Source organism: Quercus robur, chromosome 8 (genome assembly GCF_932294415.1).
Source record: "Quercus robur chromosome 8, dhQueRobu3.1, whole genome shotgun sequence".
Taxonomy (NCBI): Eukaryota; Viridiplantae; Streptophyta; class Magnoliopsida; order Fagales; family Fagaceae; genus Quercus; species Quercus robur.
The window spans coordinates 12039585-12056545 of record NC_065541.1 but is presented as its reverse complement, the minus strand read 5'-3'; the positions used below and the strand labels follow the sequence as shown (position 1 = coordinate 12056545).

Here is a 16961-nt window from a genome sequence, read left to right as displayed (position 1 = left end):
AGTTTGGGCGGAGGTGGAGGAACTTCACCCGCCACAGAGGCACCGGACCCTTCCAAGACGTAAAGTGATGTGGCCTGGGCAGGGGAGGCACAGATTTAAGGTGTCTTCCCGCTTGGACATGGTGGGAACGGTACCCTCCCATCTTTTAGTCAAAATCCGAAGCAGGTTCTAGTCACGCCAGATTTTTGGTGTGTCAGAAGAAAGATTTTCCACCATCAGCGCCGTCTGCCTTGTCGCAGGCAAATTTTGGTGTAGGCTCCTCAACTTCCGGTTCCCGGCACCTTCTCTTCAACGGTGTGGGCCTCAAGTTGGGCTCCCTGCACCTTTTCTTCAGCTGCGCTAGCCTGAAGCTGGGCACTCTCTGCACCTTTTCTTCAATGGTGCAGGCCCCACGTTGGGTTCTTTTGCTGCCTGAGTTATGGGCATGTAAAAGTGTTGAGGAATGGTTTTCCTTGAGCAAAGTCTTGAAGCAGCAGCCAACCTCTCCTCTGTACTACCTCCTCGGCTTTATCTTATTCTCTTGTATCTTTCTTTTCGATTATGTAGCTAGCTTTAATATAGGCTGATTCCAGCTTTTCATTGTACGCTTTACTATTTCTTTGTTTTAATAAAAGGGAAATTTATTTACTTGTTTTGAATATTTTTCTTTTTTGCAACACTACTTTGTGAATGGGTGTGCTCCATGTGTGTTTTTCTTCAATGATACTTAGAGCAGGAAACCTTGAAACATAATCCAACTAATTTTAATTTACCGACATTACCAGGCATAAATAACGATAATTCACAGTAAATTAAACTTAGGAAACTAACCGAGATAACAGCTGAATATTCTGTAATAAGTGCGAGGAGGCCGTCCGAGAACGATAAATTCTAAATAATTCATCCGAGGGGGTAACCGAGCAATAAGGGACTCCGATTGTGTTTTTGGTAACATATTGCTCTATATTGCATCAATCCCTCTGGTACTGAGGATCCGAGGGCAAACTTGAGAATCCATGCAGTTTAGGAATTAACCCAATTGTTAATGGAGAGTTCTCCTCGGATAGATTCTAAGGTCCATGTAATGTAGTTTTTCTTTTAAGTAGTTGGTTTCCCCATAGGCTTGAGTCCGAGGACCATGCAAGGCTTTGGTTCTGTCCAAAACTTGTAGTTTTTTCTTTGTGTACTTGGTTTCCCCATAGGCTTGAGTCCGAGAACCATGCAAGGCCTTGGTTCTGTCCAAAACTTGTAATTTTTTCTTTGTGTACTTGGTTTCCCCATAAGCTTGAGTCCGAGGACCATGCAAGGCCTTGGTTCTGTCCAAAACTTGTAGTTTTTTCTTTGTGTACTTGGTTTCCCCATAGGCTTGAGTCCGAGGACCATGCAAGGCCTTGGTTCTGTCCAAAACTTGTAGTTTTTTCTTTGTGTACTTGGTTTCCCTATAAGCTTGAGTCCGAAGACCATGCAAGGCCTTGGTTCTGTCCAAAACTTGTAGTTTTTTCTTTGTGTACTTAGTTTCCCCATAGGCTTGAGTCCAAGGACCATGCAAGGCCTTGGTTCTGTCCAAAACTTGTAGTTTTTTCTTTGTGTACTTGGTTTCCCCATAGGCTTGAGTCCGAGGACCATGCAAGGCCTTGGTTCTGTCCAAAACTTGTAGTTTTTTCTTTGTGTACTTGGTTTCCCCATAGGCCTGAGTCCGAGGACCATGCAAGGCCTTGATTCTGTCCAAAACTTGTAGTTTTTTCTTTGCGTACTTGGTTTCCCCATAGGCTTGAGTCCGAGGACCATGCAAGGCCTTGGTTCTGTCCAAAACTTGTAGTTTTTTCTTTGTGTACTTGGTTTCCCCATAGGCTTGAGTACGAGGACCATGCAAGGCCTTGGTTCTGTCCAAAACTTGTAGTTTTTTCTTTGTGTACTTGGTTTCCCCATAGGCTTGAGTACGAGGACCATGTAAGGCCTTGGTTCTGTCCAAAACTTGTAGTTTTTTCTGTGTACTTGGTTTCCCTATAGGCTTGAGTCCGAGGACCATGCAAGGCCTTGGTTCTGTCCAAAACTTGTAGTTTTTTTCTTTTGTATTTATTTGTTTTTCGAAAGTCAGCCCCTAGACCATGGCGGGGAGAGTTGGCTTGAGGCCGGAAGCCCCTAGAACTGCCCGCGCCGTTGGCACTGCAGGGCGTAGCCCCCAGCAGAAATTTATGTCGGAGCAACACATGCATGTCGCCGGAGATGGAGGAAACCCTGCGAACCTCTACTTGCTAGAGAGTTGACTCCACCGCCACCTGGGCCAATGCGCAAGCCTCCCCACAGACGGTGCCAATTGTAGGGACACGATTATTTAACGGCCCAAGAATGACGTTGGGCTCGTACATGAAAGATCCCTCACAATATGATTTGTAGAGAATGGACTTAAAAGGCTTGCCTTTGATCACGGGGCGATGGTCCGATCCTGATTCTAGGGGGACTCATGTAAAAAAGGGTTCGGCCTGAACATCCAAGCCTTACAGCGTCGTAGCCTGAGGGGTTGGACTCCTCGGACTTAGTCCAAGGAGCATCAAGTTCTTCCCATTCTCCTTTTCTTCCCCCCCCCCCTTTTCTCTTGGCTTTCGTTTCCTTTTATACTCGTATTCCTCCCTATCTTTAGGGTCCACGTGTAAGCTTTACCTTCGGGGCAGAGGACTTGTCCTATCAGCCCATACCTCAAGTGGTTGGGAGTAGACGTAAAGGTTGAATAGCTTGGTCAAGAATAGGGGCTTGTCAGGCACAGAGTTCTCTACTACAGTATGGGCAGTCTTTTCACTTATCCTATCCGTGCATTAAACTCATCCTTGACAATAGGTCTCCTCAGATCAGGCCCTGGGCCTTGATATAGAGCGGGCCTAGGCCATGAATTTTTTGGCCCACATCCCCTATCTTTTAGTTAAATAATTTTAAATTAAAAAACACAAACTGGTTAAAAGAGTAATTTAGTGTTCCTAAATTTTAGGTTTTTTTTATTTATTTTCTCCATTCAGCCTAAAACTTAGGATACTATCTCTATCTCATTAAATTAAAAAACACAAAACCAAAAAAACAAATAAATAAAAAAGAGCATTATTGCACGCGCAAAGTGTGTGTTCCTAAATTTTAGGCTTTTTTTATTTATTTTCTCCATTCAGCCTAAAACTTAGGACACTATCTCTATCTCATTAAATTAAAAAACACAAAACCAAAAAAACAAATAAATAAAAAAGAGCATTATTGCACGCGCAAAGTGTGTGTTCCTAAATTTTAGGCTTTTTTTATTTATTTTCTCCATTCAGCCTAAAACTTAGGACACTATCTCTATCTCATTAAATTAAAAAACACAAAACCAAAAAAACAAATAAATAAAAAAGAGCATTATTGTGCACGCGCAAAGTGTAAGTGTGTGTGTGTGTGTGTGTGCGCGCGCGCGCGCGCGTGATTAATAATTTGGGCGATTAATAATTTGCATATATTATAATTTGGAAATATATTTTTTTTATCTTTCAATCAAATAAAAAGGATAAACTTTAGAGATAAGAAAAAAAATAAGATGAACCTAAAGGGAAAGGAAGCTAAATTTTAGGAGTTATCTTAATTTTTTATTTTCTTTATTTTTTATATTGAGGTGTTTCACTTTTATTCGGATGAAAAAGGAATAAAAATGCTAAATTTTAGGGAATGAAAGATGAACATGAATGAAAAAAAAAAATCATAAATTTTAGGAGTTTTCTTTTTGAATTCAAAATGAAATTTGTTATTTGACATTTATAACCCTATTTTTAAGAGAAGTTACTATTCATTAATAAAGGTATTTTTGAACTATATAAAAGCCCAGTTTAAATAAGGGAATCCTCTTTTATATATAATATTAGATATATTCAACTTCTACAATGGAGAATGATAATTTGAGGCATTAATTGTTCTATTGGAGCATTAAATATCTTCTCTTTATTTACAAGACTACAACTCTTATCTTGCACTGCTAAGCAAGGTCATTTTAATCCAGAAAGGTACAACCATTTTGTCACCAAAAGCAAAATATGAAGGAAATGGGGCATTTTGGTCCCTAATTGAAATCTATTTACACTGAATGTTCTGACACCAACGATGAAATCATGTTTTAATCCTGGTTTAGATCCACCATGTTTTGCTACACAAACTATAAAAGCAATAAATAGGCATCAAACATATTTTGCTCGTTGTTGCCTGATGGTCTATATATATTTATAGACCTCTTAACTTTAGGGCTCTGCTTGTGGATGTAGTTGCCTTCTGTATATTTGCACATAAGTAGTTATTGGCATTATCATTTTTCCTTGGTATATACAGTATAGCCTAGAGTAGAAAATTAAGGGAAATTACACCAATCTTTATAAATAAATAAAAAATTGACATTAATCTCAAAATTTTAGGAAATGAGAGTCTCACCCCTAAATTCTGTGATAAGTATTATTAACATATTTGATCAAAATCTGTGATTCGTCTATGACTTATCCTATTTTTGTTGACTATATTTTCTTTGTAATTAATAATGTTTTTAATTTGTCTTTGACTTATTGACCAAAACATTATTCATCCCTAGGTTACTTGATTTTTCCAAAAAATTAGAAAGAGTTGATTAAAATAGGATAATCCAAGGGTGAAAAAGAGATTTTATAATATACATTATATTTATTATAGAGCTCAAGGAGATAATTTGAGGATCGATGTTTCTTTATACCTCAAGAGAGGGAGATTTTTGCCACTTAGAATTATTTTAGCAACTATTTTGTTAGTTGCCATGTTTTTTTAAACATTTTAGCAAATTAGCATCTCAAGCCTTAGGTGCTCAAGTTCCTTGAAGGAATTCAAGTCTTTAAGACTCGAGTTCTAAGTGTGGAAAAACTGAGGTGAACATAAAAATCCATGTGTATTGCTTTCTTCTTCCTCCAACTTTCTTCTTCTGTCTTTCTTCTTTCTCCAGATCTCTTCTTCTCCTTCTTCAATCTGCTTTCTTCTTTCTCCAGATCTTCTTCTTCTCCTTTCTCAAACATCCAAACCCATTTCTTAATCACCCAAACCCAATAATTAGAGAAATACTCATTTCTCTAGACCCAAATCAAAACATAACCCCACAATATGGAGCAGCAGACCTCTTTTTTGAGGTTTCGATCTCGGCACCAGAGCAGCAGCAAGCAACATTGATGTATGTAGCTTGGGTTTGTTTTTGGTCCGACTCTTTTCTCTCTCTCTCTCTCTCTCTCTCTCTCTCTCTCTCTCTCTCTCTCTCTCTCTCTCTCTCTCTCTCTCTCTCTCTCTCTCTCTCTCTCTCTCTCTCTCTCTTAGCTTGGACTTATTTTTGGTTTTATAGTTTAGGATGAAATGTAGTGTTGTGCTTTAGGGAACTCAAGTTCTACGTGGGTAATTTTCCACATCATCTCTTTTACCAGCACATGGAACTTGAGCCTTAAAGGCTCGAGTTTGATAAGCAATCTCAAGTTCCACAAACTCGAGATTCTAGTTTACAAGTATGTTTCATAAACATGCTAACTAACGAAATTATTCCAAAAATCATGTTAAATAGCAAAAAAAAAAAAAAAAAAAAAAAAAAAAAAAAAACCTCTAGAGAGATCGATGAAATTTTCTTAAGAGGGGTTTTTTGTTGAAGAGTAGTATTTATTATTGCTACGTTTCCGTTGAACCACATCAGCAACCACATCATTCACTTATTTTCTACCTCTTCTTTTCTCTTTTTAAACTTTTCTTCACCCTATTCAATATATATATATATATATATATATCTTCTCCATGTTAGTCCACACCTACTATTACACTTCCTTCAATCTTTAATCCCCATCTTTGTCTCTTTATCTCTGAACTACTTTCTACTTTACCATTACACTTCATCATATTCTCTTTCTTATATTTTAACACTTCTTTCTCCCCATTTTATTTTTAATAAATTTGATTCATATTTTTCCCACACAAAATTGTGAGTACCTCTCTCTCTCTCTCTCTCTCTCTCTCTCTCTCTCTCTCTCTCTCTCTCTCTCTCTCTCTCTCTCTCTCTCTCTCTCGGTGGATTTTTGTTCTTTCTTTTAACTCTAATTAAGTTTGATAGTTTTTTTTTTTTTTTTTATAAATATGTGTTTTGGTCTTGTGTTTTTTTCTTTAATTTTCCATCTCAAAATCTTTTTTCTCCGTTTTATAGATTTGGTTGAATTTTGGTTTGGGTTAATACTTAGGTTTTTTTGGAAATAAAAAATTGAGTTTATATCAGAACACAATCTACATGGTTATGAAATTGAATATGCCAACCAATTGTTTGAGTAATAAATTATTATGAAGTCTATCTTTTATTTTTTTGGTTTCATTTTTAATTTTGGTTAAAATAACGCTGTAATTTTGTGATGAGTTTTGACTATTATTATAATCTTCTCATTCCTTAAGAAATGATAAATTTAAAAACTATTATAGACTTATAGTAATAATCTTTTGAGTAATCTTCTCATTCTTACGTTACATTTGAGTAATCTTGATACCAATTGCTAAAGTTGATGATTCAATTCCTTTTATATATATAAAAACCAAAAAAATAAAAAACGGAAGAAAGAACCTCTTACCATCTTTTTTCATCTTGACAGGTGAATAGCAAGGAGAATTGTAAGCAAGTGCAATTAATTCCTCAATTTACTTTATTGCGCAGTTGGTGGCAATTGTTTCCTTGTCACTTGTACCCACTAGAGTGTCAACGAGGTATACCTTGAATTTTGAAGTTTTCACTTTATCTTTAATCTTGTTCCCTGTTTAAGAAGTATAACAGTCTTTTATTTTCAGATAGGATGGACATATTGACGGGATGCACGGGCTCCATTGGAGCTGAAGTTGTAAAAAGCACAGCAAAGCCACTCATACGTCATGTTGGTTATTTGTTCCGTTTCAAGAAAATTGTTGATGATCTTATCAAAGCAAAAACGGACCTGCAATCAGAGCAGCAAAAGGTGCAAGAGGGAATCAAGCGAGCTGCAATGAACAATGAGATTGCTGAGAAGGATGTAGAAAGCTGGTTGACAAATGTGAATCAACTCATGGAAGAAGTACAGGCTTTGGAAAATAAAGTACAAGTAAACTTGAGGTTCTGTAACGGCTGCTGTCCTGATTGGATTCGGCAATACAAGTTATGTAAGGAAGCCATGCAGAAGACAAATGTTGTCAAAGAGCTCCAAGATAAGGGCAAATTTTCTGAATTGACCCATCGTGCTCCGACTCCTGGCATAGAGATCTTTTCATCTAGTGATTTCGAGGTGTTTGAATCTAGAAAATTGGCTTTCCAACAAATTATGGAGGCATTGCATAAGGATGACAATAAAGGGATTGGACTGTATGGAATGGGAGGGATTGGGAAAACAACCCTGGTGAAGGAAGTATACAAGAAAGTCAAAAAATTGAATATTTTCAATGACATTATGATGATTGTTGTGTCCCGAACCCCTGACGTTAGAAGAATTCAAGGTGAAATTGCAGATTGTTTAAATTTGAAACTTGATGATGAGAGCGATATGGCAAGAGCATGTCAAATATGCTCAAGAATAAAGAGTGTAGAGAAGATCCTCTTAATTGTGGATGATGTCTGGGACAGTGTCGAGTTAAAAGATTTTGGAATTCCATCTCCGGATGATCACAAGAGTTGCAGGATACTTCTAACTACACGAAGTAAGCATATATGCGGTTTAATGCTTCATGATCCATGGATGATTTCATTAAATTTCTTATTGGAGAAAGAATCATTGGCTTTAATGAAAAGCATAGTTGGTGATAACCCAGACTTGAATGATGTGATGCTGAAAGTAGTTGAAGAAGGCAAAGGTTTGCCTATAGCAATCAGTACTGTAGGAAAGGCTCTTAAAGGCAAAACTCTAGATGAGTGGAATGCGGCAATGTATGGACTAAGAAGCTCTAGACTTGTGGATATAGAAGATGTTAATGAAGAAAAAAATGCTTATGTATGTATCAAGTGGAGTTATGATCAATTAAAACGCAAAACCAAGTTATGTTTTTTGTTGTGCTCTTTATTTCCAGAAGATTATAATATTCCTATTGAGGAATTGACTAGATATGCCATGGGACTAGAGGAATATGAAGATTTTGACTCACTTGATGAAGCAAGGAGCCAAGTGCGTGCAGCAATCAATAACCTCAAAGATTCTTCTCTTCTACTAGATGGTTCTGGAAGAGAGTATGTGAAGATGCATGACATGGTTCGTGATGTTGGCTTGTGGATAGCATCAAAAGGCAAAAATGAATTTAAGTTAAGAGCCTGCACTCGTTTAGATGAAAACAGAAACTTTGAACAAGTCACTGCAATCTCCTTGATGGCTTCCAACACCAAACAACTTCCCCATAAATTGGTATGTCCAAGACTCAAAATTTTATTATTGGGTGAAATTCAAAGTTTTGAACTGGAAGAAATCTCTAACACATTCTTTGAAGGGATGAATTGTCTCAAGGTTTTAAGAATAGATAACAAAATCTTATCAACACAATCACTCAAATTATTGACAAACCTTCGGACCTTATATTTGGAAAACTGCTATTTCAGTGATGGCCTCTCTTCATTGGGAAAGCTAAAGAGACTTGAGACTTTAAGCTTTTACGGATGTGGAATGTTTGCATTGCCAAGTGAATTAGGGGAAATGGCGAGTTTAAAAATGCTAGGGGTCCGTTTGGATACAGCTTATTGTTGCTGAAACTGAAAACTGAAAACTGAAAACTGAAAACACTGTAGCAAAATAATTTTTAAATGTGTAAATAGTACCGTGGGACCCATTTTTAATATTTTTTAATATATGAACAGTGTCAGCACAGTGTATGAACAGTGCATTTACTGTTCATAATAGTGAAATTTGTCCCCCCAAAGTCAACAAAAGCGGGCCAAAAAAAAAAAAAAAAAAAAAAAAAAAAAAAAAAGAGAAAACTTAAACTCACCAAAACGTGGACGCAGACGCCGAGCGCAAACGCTCACTAGATTTGACCGAATGTGATCGCCTGAAACAGATTCCGCCAAATGTGATACAAAGATTATCCCAATTAGAAGAACTAATCATTCGTGATAGTTTCCTGAATTGGGATGTTGAAGGGACAACCTCAGAAATAAGCAATGCTAACTTATCAGAGTTGAACTCATTACCCCGCTTGGTTATTCTCTCTCTACGTTTGAACTTTAATCATTTACCCGAAGGCTTTGTTTTCCCGGACTTGCATAGATATTTCATATCGATTGGTTGCCCGTTCGGCACTCCTGTGACACCTCACCACTATGGTAGTTTCACATGTATTAACTCAAGAACCTTAGAAATCAAAGATTTGAAGACCTCCTCAATGAACGCATTTAAGTCGTTGTTCCGTACCGTGGAATATATTTGGATTGAGTCTTGTGAGATGGAATGCATGGTTGATACAATTGGGGGAAATCATACCGCTACATTCGGTACTTTGGTCCAACCATATCTAAAGGAAACGAGCTGTCTGAGAACAATATGTGAGGGGCCCAACCAGTATGTAATCTTCAGCAATCTCACATTTTTAAATGTAGATAAATGTACGAGATTGATCAGTCTCTTCTCGCGGTCCCTTGCTCAAAGTCTAAAAAAGCTGAAAGAACCAATATGTCTCTCAAAATTAGAGACTCTTGAGGTAAAGAATTGCGGAAAACTGGAATATATCTTTCCTATCTCAGTTGTTCGAGGTCTTCAGCGACTAGAAAGGCTAAAATTACGAGATCTTCCTCGATTAAAGAAAGTATTCGGCCAGAACAGAGAAGGAGAAGTTGGGGATTGCGAAATAGAGAGTCACCATCAAACTACATGCTTCCCAAAATTAAAGACTATTGAGTTAGTGAATTGCGGAAATCTGGAATATATATTTCCGATCTCAATTGCTCGAGATCTTCCCCAACTAGAAAGTCTAGAATTAGAAGATCTTCCTCAATTAAAGCAAGTATTTGGCCATGAAGAAGGAGGAGATGATGGGGATGGAAACAACAGCGTGCTATCTAAGTTGAGAAACTTAAGATTATGGAACTTACCAGAGCTTGTCAGTTTTGGTGGAGGAAATAGTTCTTCAGTTTGGCCATCATTGCCATTGGAGAGGCTAGAAGTGTTGAACTGTCCTAAAGTGAAGTTGGCTGATGTGGAAGCGAATGTGCCAGCTCTGCAAAAGGTAATTTCCTAATTCTATTTATTCTACTCTTTCTTCGGTTTTGCGCCTGTTTTTTTGGACAAAAACTAGTGCACCGGTGTTTGAATTCCATTTTTGTTTGATGGTCATGAGGTGAAAATAGTAAACAAACAAAAATAAATAAATCGGAATACTAAAAGAAACTTGTTATAATTTTAATTGAAGCGATGTCACATACTCGCATGTAATAATAACAATAATAACAATAACAATAACAATAATAACAACAATAACAACATTTGTAATGGGCATCACAAATTTAGAATTTTCCACTAACAATGCATGAAAATTATGAAGTACGAAGATCAGAGGCTATGAAGGTCAAAGACTATGGCTGAAACTCAATATGAGAAGCCTGGAGAAGGTTTGATTCATTAGGCAGGTCTTTGACCACTTTTCTAGTTTTTACTAAAACTAGCCACAAACTCATGCAATACGAAAGAATATATAAATATTATATAATGGGGTGTAATATAGAAAAAATAACAATTACTTCAAGCATTGACTATTTATAAAAAAAAATAAATAAATAAAAAATAAATAAAAAAAAGATTTCTACAAGTTTTTTTTTTTTTTCTTTTTAACTCAACAAATATATCATTCTATTATTTTTTGTGTATTTGATTAATATTTATTTAAGGTGAATTATATTCGTATAACTTATATTTGCTTAATATACAACTAAAATTTATAATTTTCAAATTTATTATTCAAAATTTTCATCTCTTAAGGATTATGGAGATTATCATAATGATCAAAACTCATCATAAAATTACAATGTTATCTTAATCAAAATTAAAATTAAACCAAAGGAATAAAAGATAAACTTTATAATAATTTATTACTAAAACAATTGGTAGACATATTCAAATTCATTGCCATGTAGATTGTATTTTGATATAAGCTCAAATTCCAATTTCCAAAAAAGAAAAGAAAAAGAAACTAAGTATATATTAATCCAAACCAAAATTTAAACAAAGCTTTAAAAGAGAGAGAAAAAAAATGAAGTATTAACCCAAAAAAGCTATAAAAGAGAGATAGAAGACTTCGTGATGGGAAATTAAAAAAAAAAAAAATACAATACAATATCATAACACATACTAAAAAAAACTATACCAACCTTATATAGAGTTATAAGAAAGAAAAAAAAAATCCACCAAGAGAGAGAGAGAGTACTCACAGTTTTTGTGTGGGAAAATATGGATTGAATTGGAGAAATGATATCAAATTTATACAAAATAAAATGGGGAGAAAAAAAGTCAAAATATAAGAAAAAGAAAACGATGAGAGAAGTGTAATAGAAAAGTAAAGAGTAGTGGGGAGATAAAGAGGTAAACATGAAGGAAAAATGTTAGAAGAAGTATAACAGTAAGTGTGGGCTAATAGGGAGAGGAAGGGGTTTTTTTTTTTTTTTTTAAATAATAGGAAGAAGAAAAATTTTATAGAGAAAATAAGATGTAAAAAATAAGTGAATGATGTAGCCGTTGATATGACTTAACAGAAGCATAATAACAATAAATACTACGTTTCAGCTTTTGTGTGTATGTATGTATATATATATATATATAAATGAAAAAAAAAAAAAAAAAAAAAACGTTTGTCCAAATATTTGGTCAGATTTCCTAACTAGTACAAAGTACTTAGACAGCTAGACCCTTATTAAGAATGGCAAAATAGCCTTTGTCAAGCCATTTGGTCAGGTTTCTTGATTAGTGCAAGGTGCTTAATGGCTAGACCTGTATATGATTTGTCATTTAGTTGGATTTCCTACAAGGAATTTAGAAAGTTGGACCTACAAATGATTAGTAATTTTGTGGAAACTGAAAACTGAAAACTGAAAACACTGTAGCAAAATAATTTTTAAATGTGTGAATAGTACTGTGGGATCCATTTTTAATGAAAAAAGTTGATAAAAAGTAGAGTTTGTGGGACCCATAAACAGTGCACAAGTGCACTGTTCACAGAAGAACAGGTCAACCATTGCAGCTGAAAAAAAAAAAAAAAAAAAAAAAAACCTGAGGAAACGCAGATGCACTAATAAGTGCTATCCAAACAAGAACATAAGCGGTGTTTGGATCCACGTTTTGCGTTTACGTTTGGAAAATGCTGGGACCCACACGTTGTGCTGAGGAAACGTAGGCTGAAAAGAGAAAACGCAATACGCTACCCACGGTGCGTGTTGAAGCACTGTTCATGGACACCAAGCCTCTCCCTCACTTGCTCAACAACCAAACAAACAATCACTACCACGCCACCACTGCCCTCTGCCGACCAAACCCACCAGAACCAAAAACTCAAAATTAAAAAAAAAAAAACAAAACAAAACAAAACCCATCAAATACCCCGTAAATCCATAGCAAAAACAACCAAACAACCCACTACCCACCACGCCACCACTGCCCTTTGCTCACCAAAACCACCGGAACCAAAAACCCAAAAAAAAAAAATAATAAAAACAAAACAAAACCCACCAAAAACCCAACAAACCCATAGCAAAAACAACCAAACAACCCACTACCCACCATGCCACCACCACAGCCCACCACGCCAACCCAACCAACAAATCCAAATCCAACCCAAACCCATCAGAATCCAAAATACCAATCCATAGGAATCCAAAATCCAACCCATCCAAACCCCAAAGACAAAAATTAATAGCAAAAAATCAAACAAACCCATTGGAATCCGCCGTGCCCACGCCGATCTCGTCATGCCATGACCACTTCGTTTTCTTCCACGCCGGGCCCACGCCGTGACCACTTCGATCTCCGCCACGCCGGGACTACACCGACTCCACCACGCCGTGACCACTCCAAATCCAACCCAACTCCAGTGGCGAGCTTGAAGGAGAGAGAGATGTGAGCAAGGGAGTGAGAAGTGAAGTAATAGAGAATCAAAGATAAAAATAAAGGAAAGGAAGAAGGGAACTCTCTGAAGGCACAAGGGCACGGTGAGGAGTGAATAGAAGAAGGGGAAAAAAAGAGCTGAACTTTGGTTTTTATGTGCTACAATAATTTCAGCTCTGCTACAGTATCCGTATAAAAAATATCATCCACGTTTTTTCACCTATAGTGTTTTCAGCAATAAGTTTTCAGTTTCAGCAAAATAAGTTCTATCCAAACAGACCCATAATTCATGATTAAGTTTTGGAAAGAGCAATTGGGAGTTTACTTATTGTTAGTGTTGTCAAATGTGAGGATACTGACCAAAATACATGCTATACATACTAGCTCATCAGAGGTCAACAATTTAAGAATACATGCCAAGCTTCATATCAATCTGTCAACTTTGAACTACATGTATAGAAAATGTGAGTCTTGACTCTTCGCCATTTGAGCCCCCTATGAAGAACAACTTTTTTCTATTCTTATGGCTTGTAATAGAGAGAATTTCTATTTAGCAAATCTAATTTCCCTTAAGTAACATATTGGTTTCTTTGTCAATGGGTCCCACAAGCCTGTATGCTCACTCTTTTGATGCTTCTTGTCTTCTAGTAAATTGAGCTTCACAAGTTAGGCTACGTAAGGGAGAGAATCGAGTAGTTATTATAACATATAGTAACACCACTTAACCCAAAAGCTTAAACTTATGAGTTAAGGTCCAACTATGTTATTTTAATCACCAATTCTTCTCATTATTATTTAATGTGAGACTTCACTTCTTGGATTCAAAAATGATATTCCACCAATTTGAGCATGCTTGGGTCTCATGAAGTTTCTTATTTTGCATAAATATGAACTTTTATTGGGAAGGCCAATTCCACAAGATATGAGAGAAATGATATGGGTCGTGAGCCTTGATTTGTTAATGGAATATATGGCCATAAGATAAATCCTTATTTTAGTTATTTCAGAGTGTTTTAGAAAAAGATAACTATTTTGTGTAATCATGACTTTTAAGACCCATTTTATTATATAGGATTAATCCTATGTCCATACAAGGCATGACTTAATCAAGAATCGGATATAAAATAAAAAATATTTCAATAATATAAATATAAATTATTAAAACAAATAGTAAAACTAAAAGAACAAAAATTACTTCAAGTTTCGTGACAAATGCACATTATATACATCCAAGTTTTTATAAAACCAAAGATTATACTAAATTGTAAAATAATTTAAAATTTAAAATAAAATAAAAGCCTTTCAAATATCTTTAGAATTTTGATTGTTGAGCTTAATCAAAATCAGATTCTTTTTTTACAACAACAACAAAAAATTATGTTGTACTTCTAATTGTAATGTACTTCTATTGTCAATAATTGTAATGTACTTCTAATGATTCACATGGTAAAATTATGTTGTACAACTTGTAATACTTTCATTTTACCACATAATTTCACATGTAAGGATTTTTTGTGTGTATAAATAGGTTTTAGTCACAACTTATGTGAATTCTTGTTGCTTTTAATTAATAGAGACTTAAATTGGTACATGTGTAGCTTCAAAATTTACAGATCTTGTCTGTGGACGATTGGAATGCAACTTCATTTGATTTGATGCAAGGTTTGTCAAACTTGGAACAATTAAAAATTAGAAATTGTGGAGGAATCCAAGAGGTGATTAAGCTTGAAGGGCTTCTTACTATAAGAGGAGAACAACAGGTCCTGTTACTCCCAAGATTGAAGATAATGTTCTTGATGGATCTACATCAACTGAGGTGCATATGGAAAGGCCCAACTAAACTTATAAATCTCAACAATCTTGAATATTTAATAGTCGAAGAGTGCAAAAAATTGACGCATCTCTTCACACCGGCCCTCGCTCAAAGCTTACAAAAGTTGAAATTTCTTGAAATTGAAAGGTGTGACGAATTGGAGCATATAATTGTTGAAAATGTAGAAGAACAGGTCTCATCAGAGAATCATCTCCAACCTTTATGCTTCCCTAAACTGAAAAGCGTCTATGTCACATGCTGCAATAAATTGAAATATCTCTTCCCCATGACCATCGCTGATAGTCTTTCAGAACTAAAGATTCTCATGGTAATAGAAAACTCTCAATTAAAGGAAGTATTCAATCATGAAGGAGACGCTGGAGTTCAGAAAGATGTAACGCTCCCTCAACTAGAATTGATGGGACTCAAAGGTCTACCAAGCCTTGTTAACTTCTGCCCAAAGAACTATCAGTTTATACTGCCAAAATGGAGGGAGTTAAGAGTGGAAAGCTGTAAGAACAGGAGGACGACTTTTACCCGTACTCCAGACAGAAGTGTGCTTATAAATGGAGAGGTAATCCAATATTCCTGCCTTTTTTTTATATTATCTGTTCACTAAATTAGAGTCAATTATAGTAGTAGCATACATATTACTAATTTACTACTAATAATAATTATTTGACTTATAACACCAAATATCCTATGTTGTGCATGTGCTTAATTATAATCAACCCTCACTGATAACTGATAAGTACCGTTTGTCTAGTTGGGGGCTTGAGACGAATTTTATTATATTTTAAAAATGTTATTATTATTTTATTTATTTCCCCTTGCGTTGCCAGAATATATAAGTGCTTGTTGGCTTTCGATTTGGTTGTTCAGGTAGCCCAGATAGACGAGCCTACAGGGACTTCAACAATTTCTCCAGTGCTTACCATATGCCCTGCCAACAACGATATAACATGGAGGACAGGTTTTAACTTTTAACTATACTAACCTTTTATTATATTTTTTTTTCCTTACTATTGTTGTGTTCAATTGATTTAGATGTGAAAGACAATCCTACAGGTGACTACTAATCAGATGCATTATATTTTTACAAAGAATTCCAAAGATGGTGATTTGGATTTATTATGATCTTTTCTACACACGGGGCTTAAATTTGTGGCGGGCTCATGGATGGATGGACGTGCTACTTCTGTAGAGGTCTCCGTCCTCAAAATATTCTCGTCTCTGTATTTCACAACTCTTTTGCTTTCTATTTATTTGATGTGTGTGTTTTATTTTATTTTATTTTTTTTATAGATAATGTGTTTTTTCTTTTCATTTCTTGAACAAGAGACAAATATTTGTACAACTTTTTTTAAGTGATAATATATGATTACAACATCATTTTTACATTTTTTATTATACACCAATCACGTACAACAGATATCCAACAAATATTTCATTCTATACAGACATCCAATCTGAAAGGGATCGTAAAAATCTTATTTAGATTTTAATTGGCATTCCAATTTGTCTCATAATAAGAGGGCTATGATTTAACGGATTAAAATAAACATTTAGGATGCTTTTGAATAAAATATTTAAATGAGAAAACAATTGCTTCTTTCAAAGAACGTGAAATGTATACAATCTAAAAACTGTCGGCTTGAATTTTCTCAAACCTTAATTGCATGTCTCTCATTTGCATGCATTGTCAACACTTCAATATACGGAGCTTGTTATTCAGAAGTGGTGTGGCAAAATGTAAGAGTTAAAGATCTCTTTGAAGTGGCTTGTGGAGTAGTTGTGAGAGAAGAGAAAACTTCTCTTTGTATTAGGTGCAACCCCAAACTTTGTATTGAGTTTGAGTCCCAACTTTTGTATTGAGAGAGAACTTTACTTTTGTATGAGAGAACAATTTGGGTGTATTGGGATTTGGGCATTGTGAGGGTGCTATTACACCATTTTGTATTCTCCACCTTTATTAGTGAAAATATTTTCTGTCAATGCCCGTGGATATAGGCTAAAAGCCAAACCACATAAATTCTTGGTGTTTTCTCTTGTGTGTGCTTGTATCTATTTTCTTGTCAATTTTTCCTCATTCCTATTATTTATTT

At 35.5% G+C, this 16961-nt stretch overlaps 2 protein-coding genes across 2 annotated transcripts in view; both read left to right on the top strand.

The window, feature by feature from the left end:
* The window catches only part of LOC126695862 (disease resistance protein SUMM2-like), a 79510-nt gene extending 71053 nt beyond the window's left edge, over positions 1-8457 (top strand). The window contains exons 3-5 of the mRNA XM_050392660.1: positions 6606-6717; positions 6799-8369; positions 8452-8457. Coding sequence (XP_050248617.1) covers positions 6804-8369; positions 8452-8457 — 1572 coding nt within the window. The 5' untranslated portion in view covers positions 6606-6717; positions 6799-6803. The remainder of the gene's footprint in view (positions 1-6605; positions 6718-6798; positions 8370-8451) is intronic.
* Positions 8458-8988: 531 nt separating this feature from the next.
* On the top strand, positions 8989-16256 carry LOC126694624 (uncharacterized). Its single transcript, XM_050390995.1, has 4 exons — positions 8989-10179; positions 14642-15430; positions 15739-15829; positions 15904-16256. The coding sequence occupies exons 1-4, from the start codon at positions 9340-9342 to the stop codon at positions 15933-15935; spliced, it is 1752 nt and encodes a 583-aa protein (XP_050246952.1). The 5' UTR covers positions 8989-9339; the 3' UTR covers positions 15936-16256.
* Positions 16257-16961: the final 705 nt, after the last annotated feature.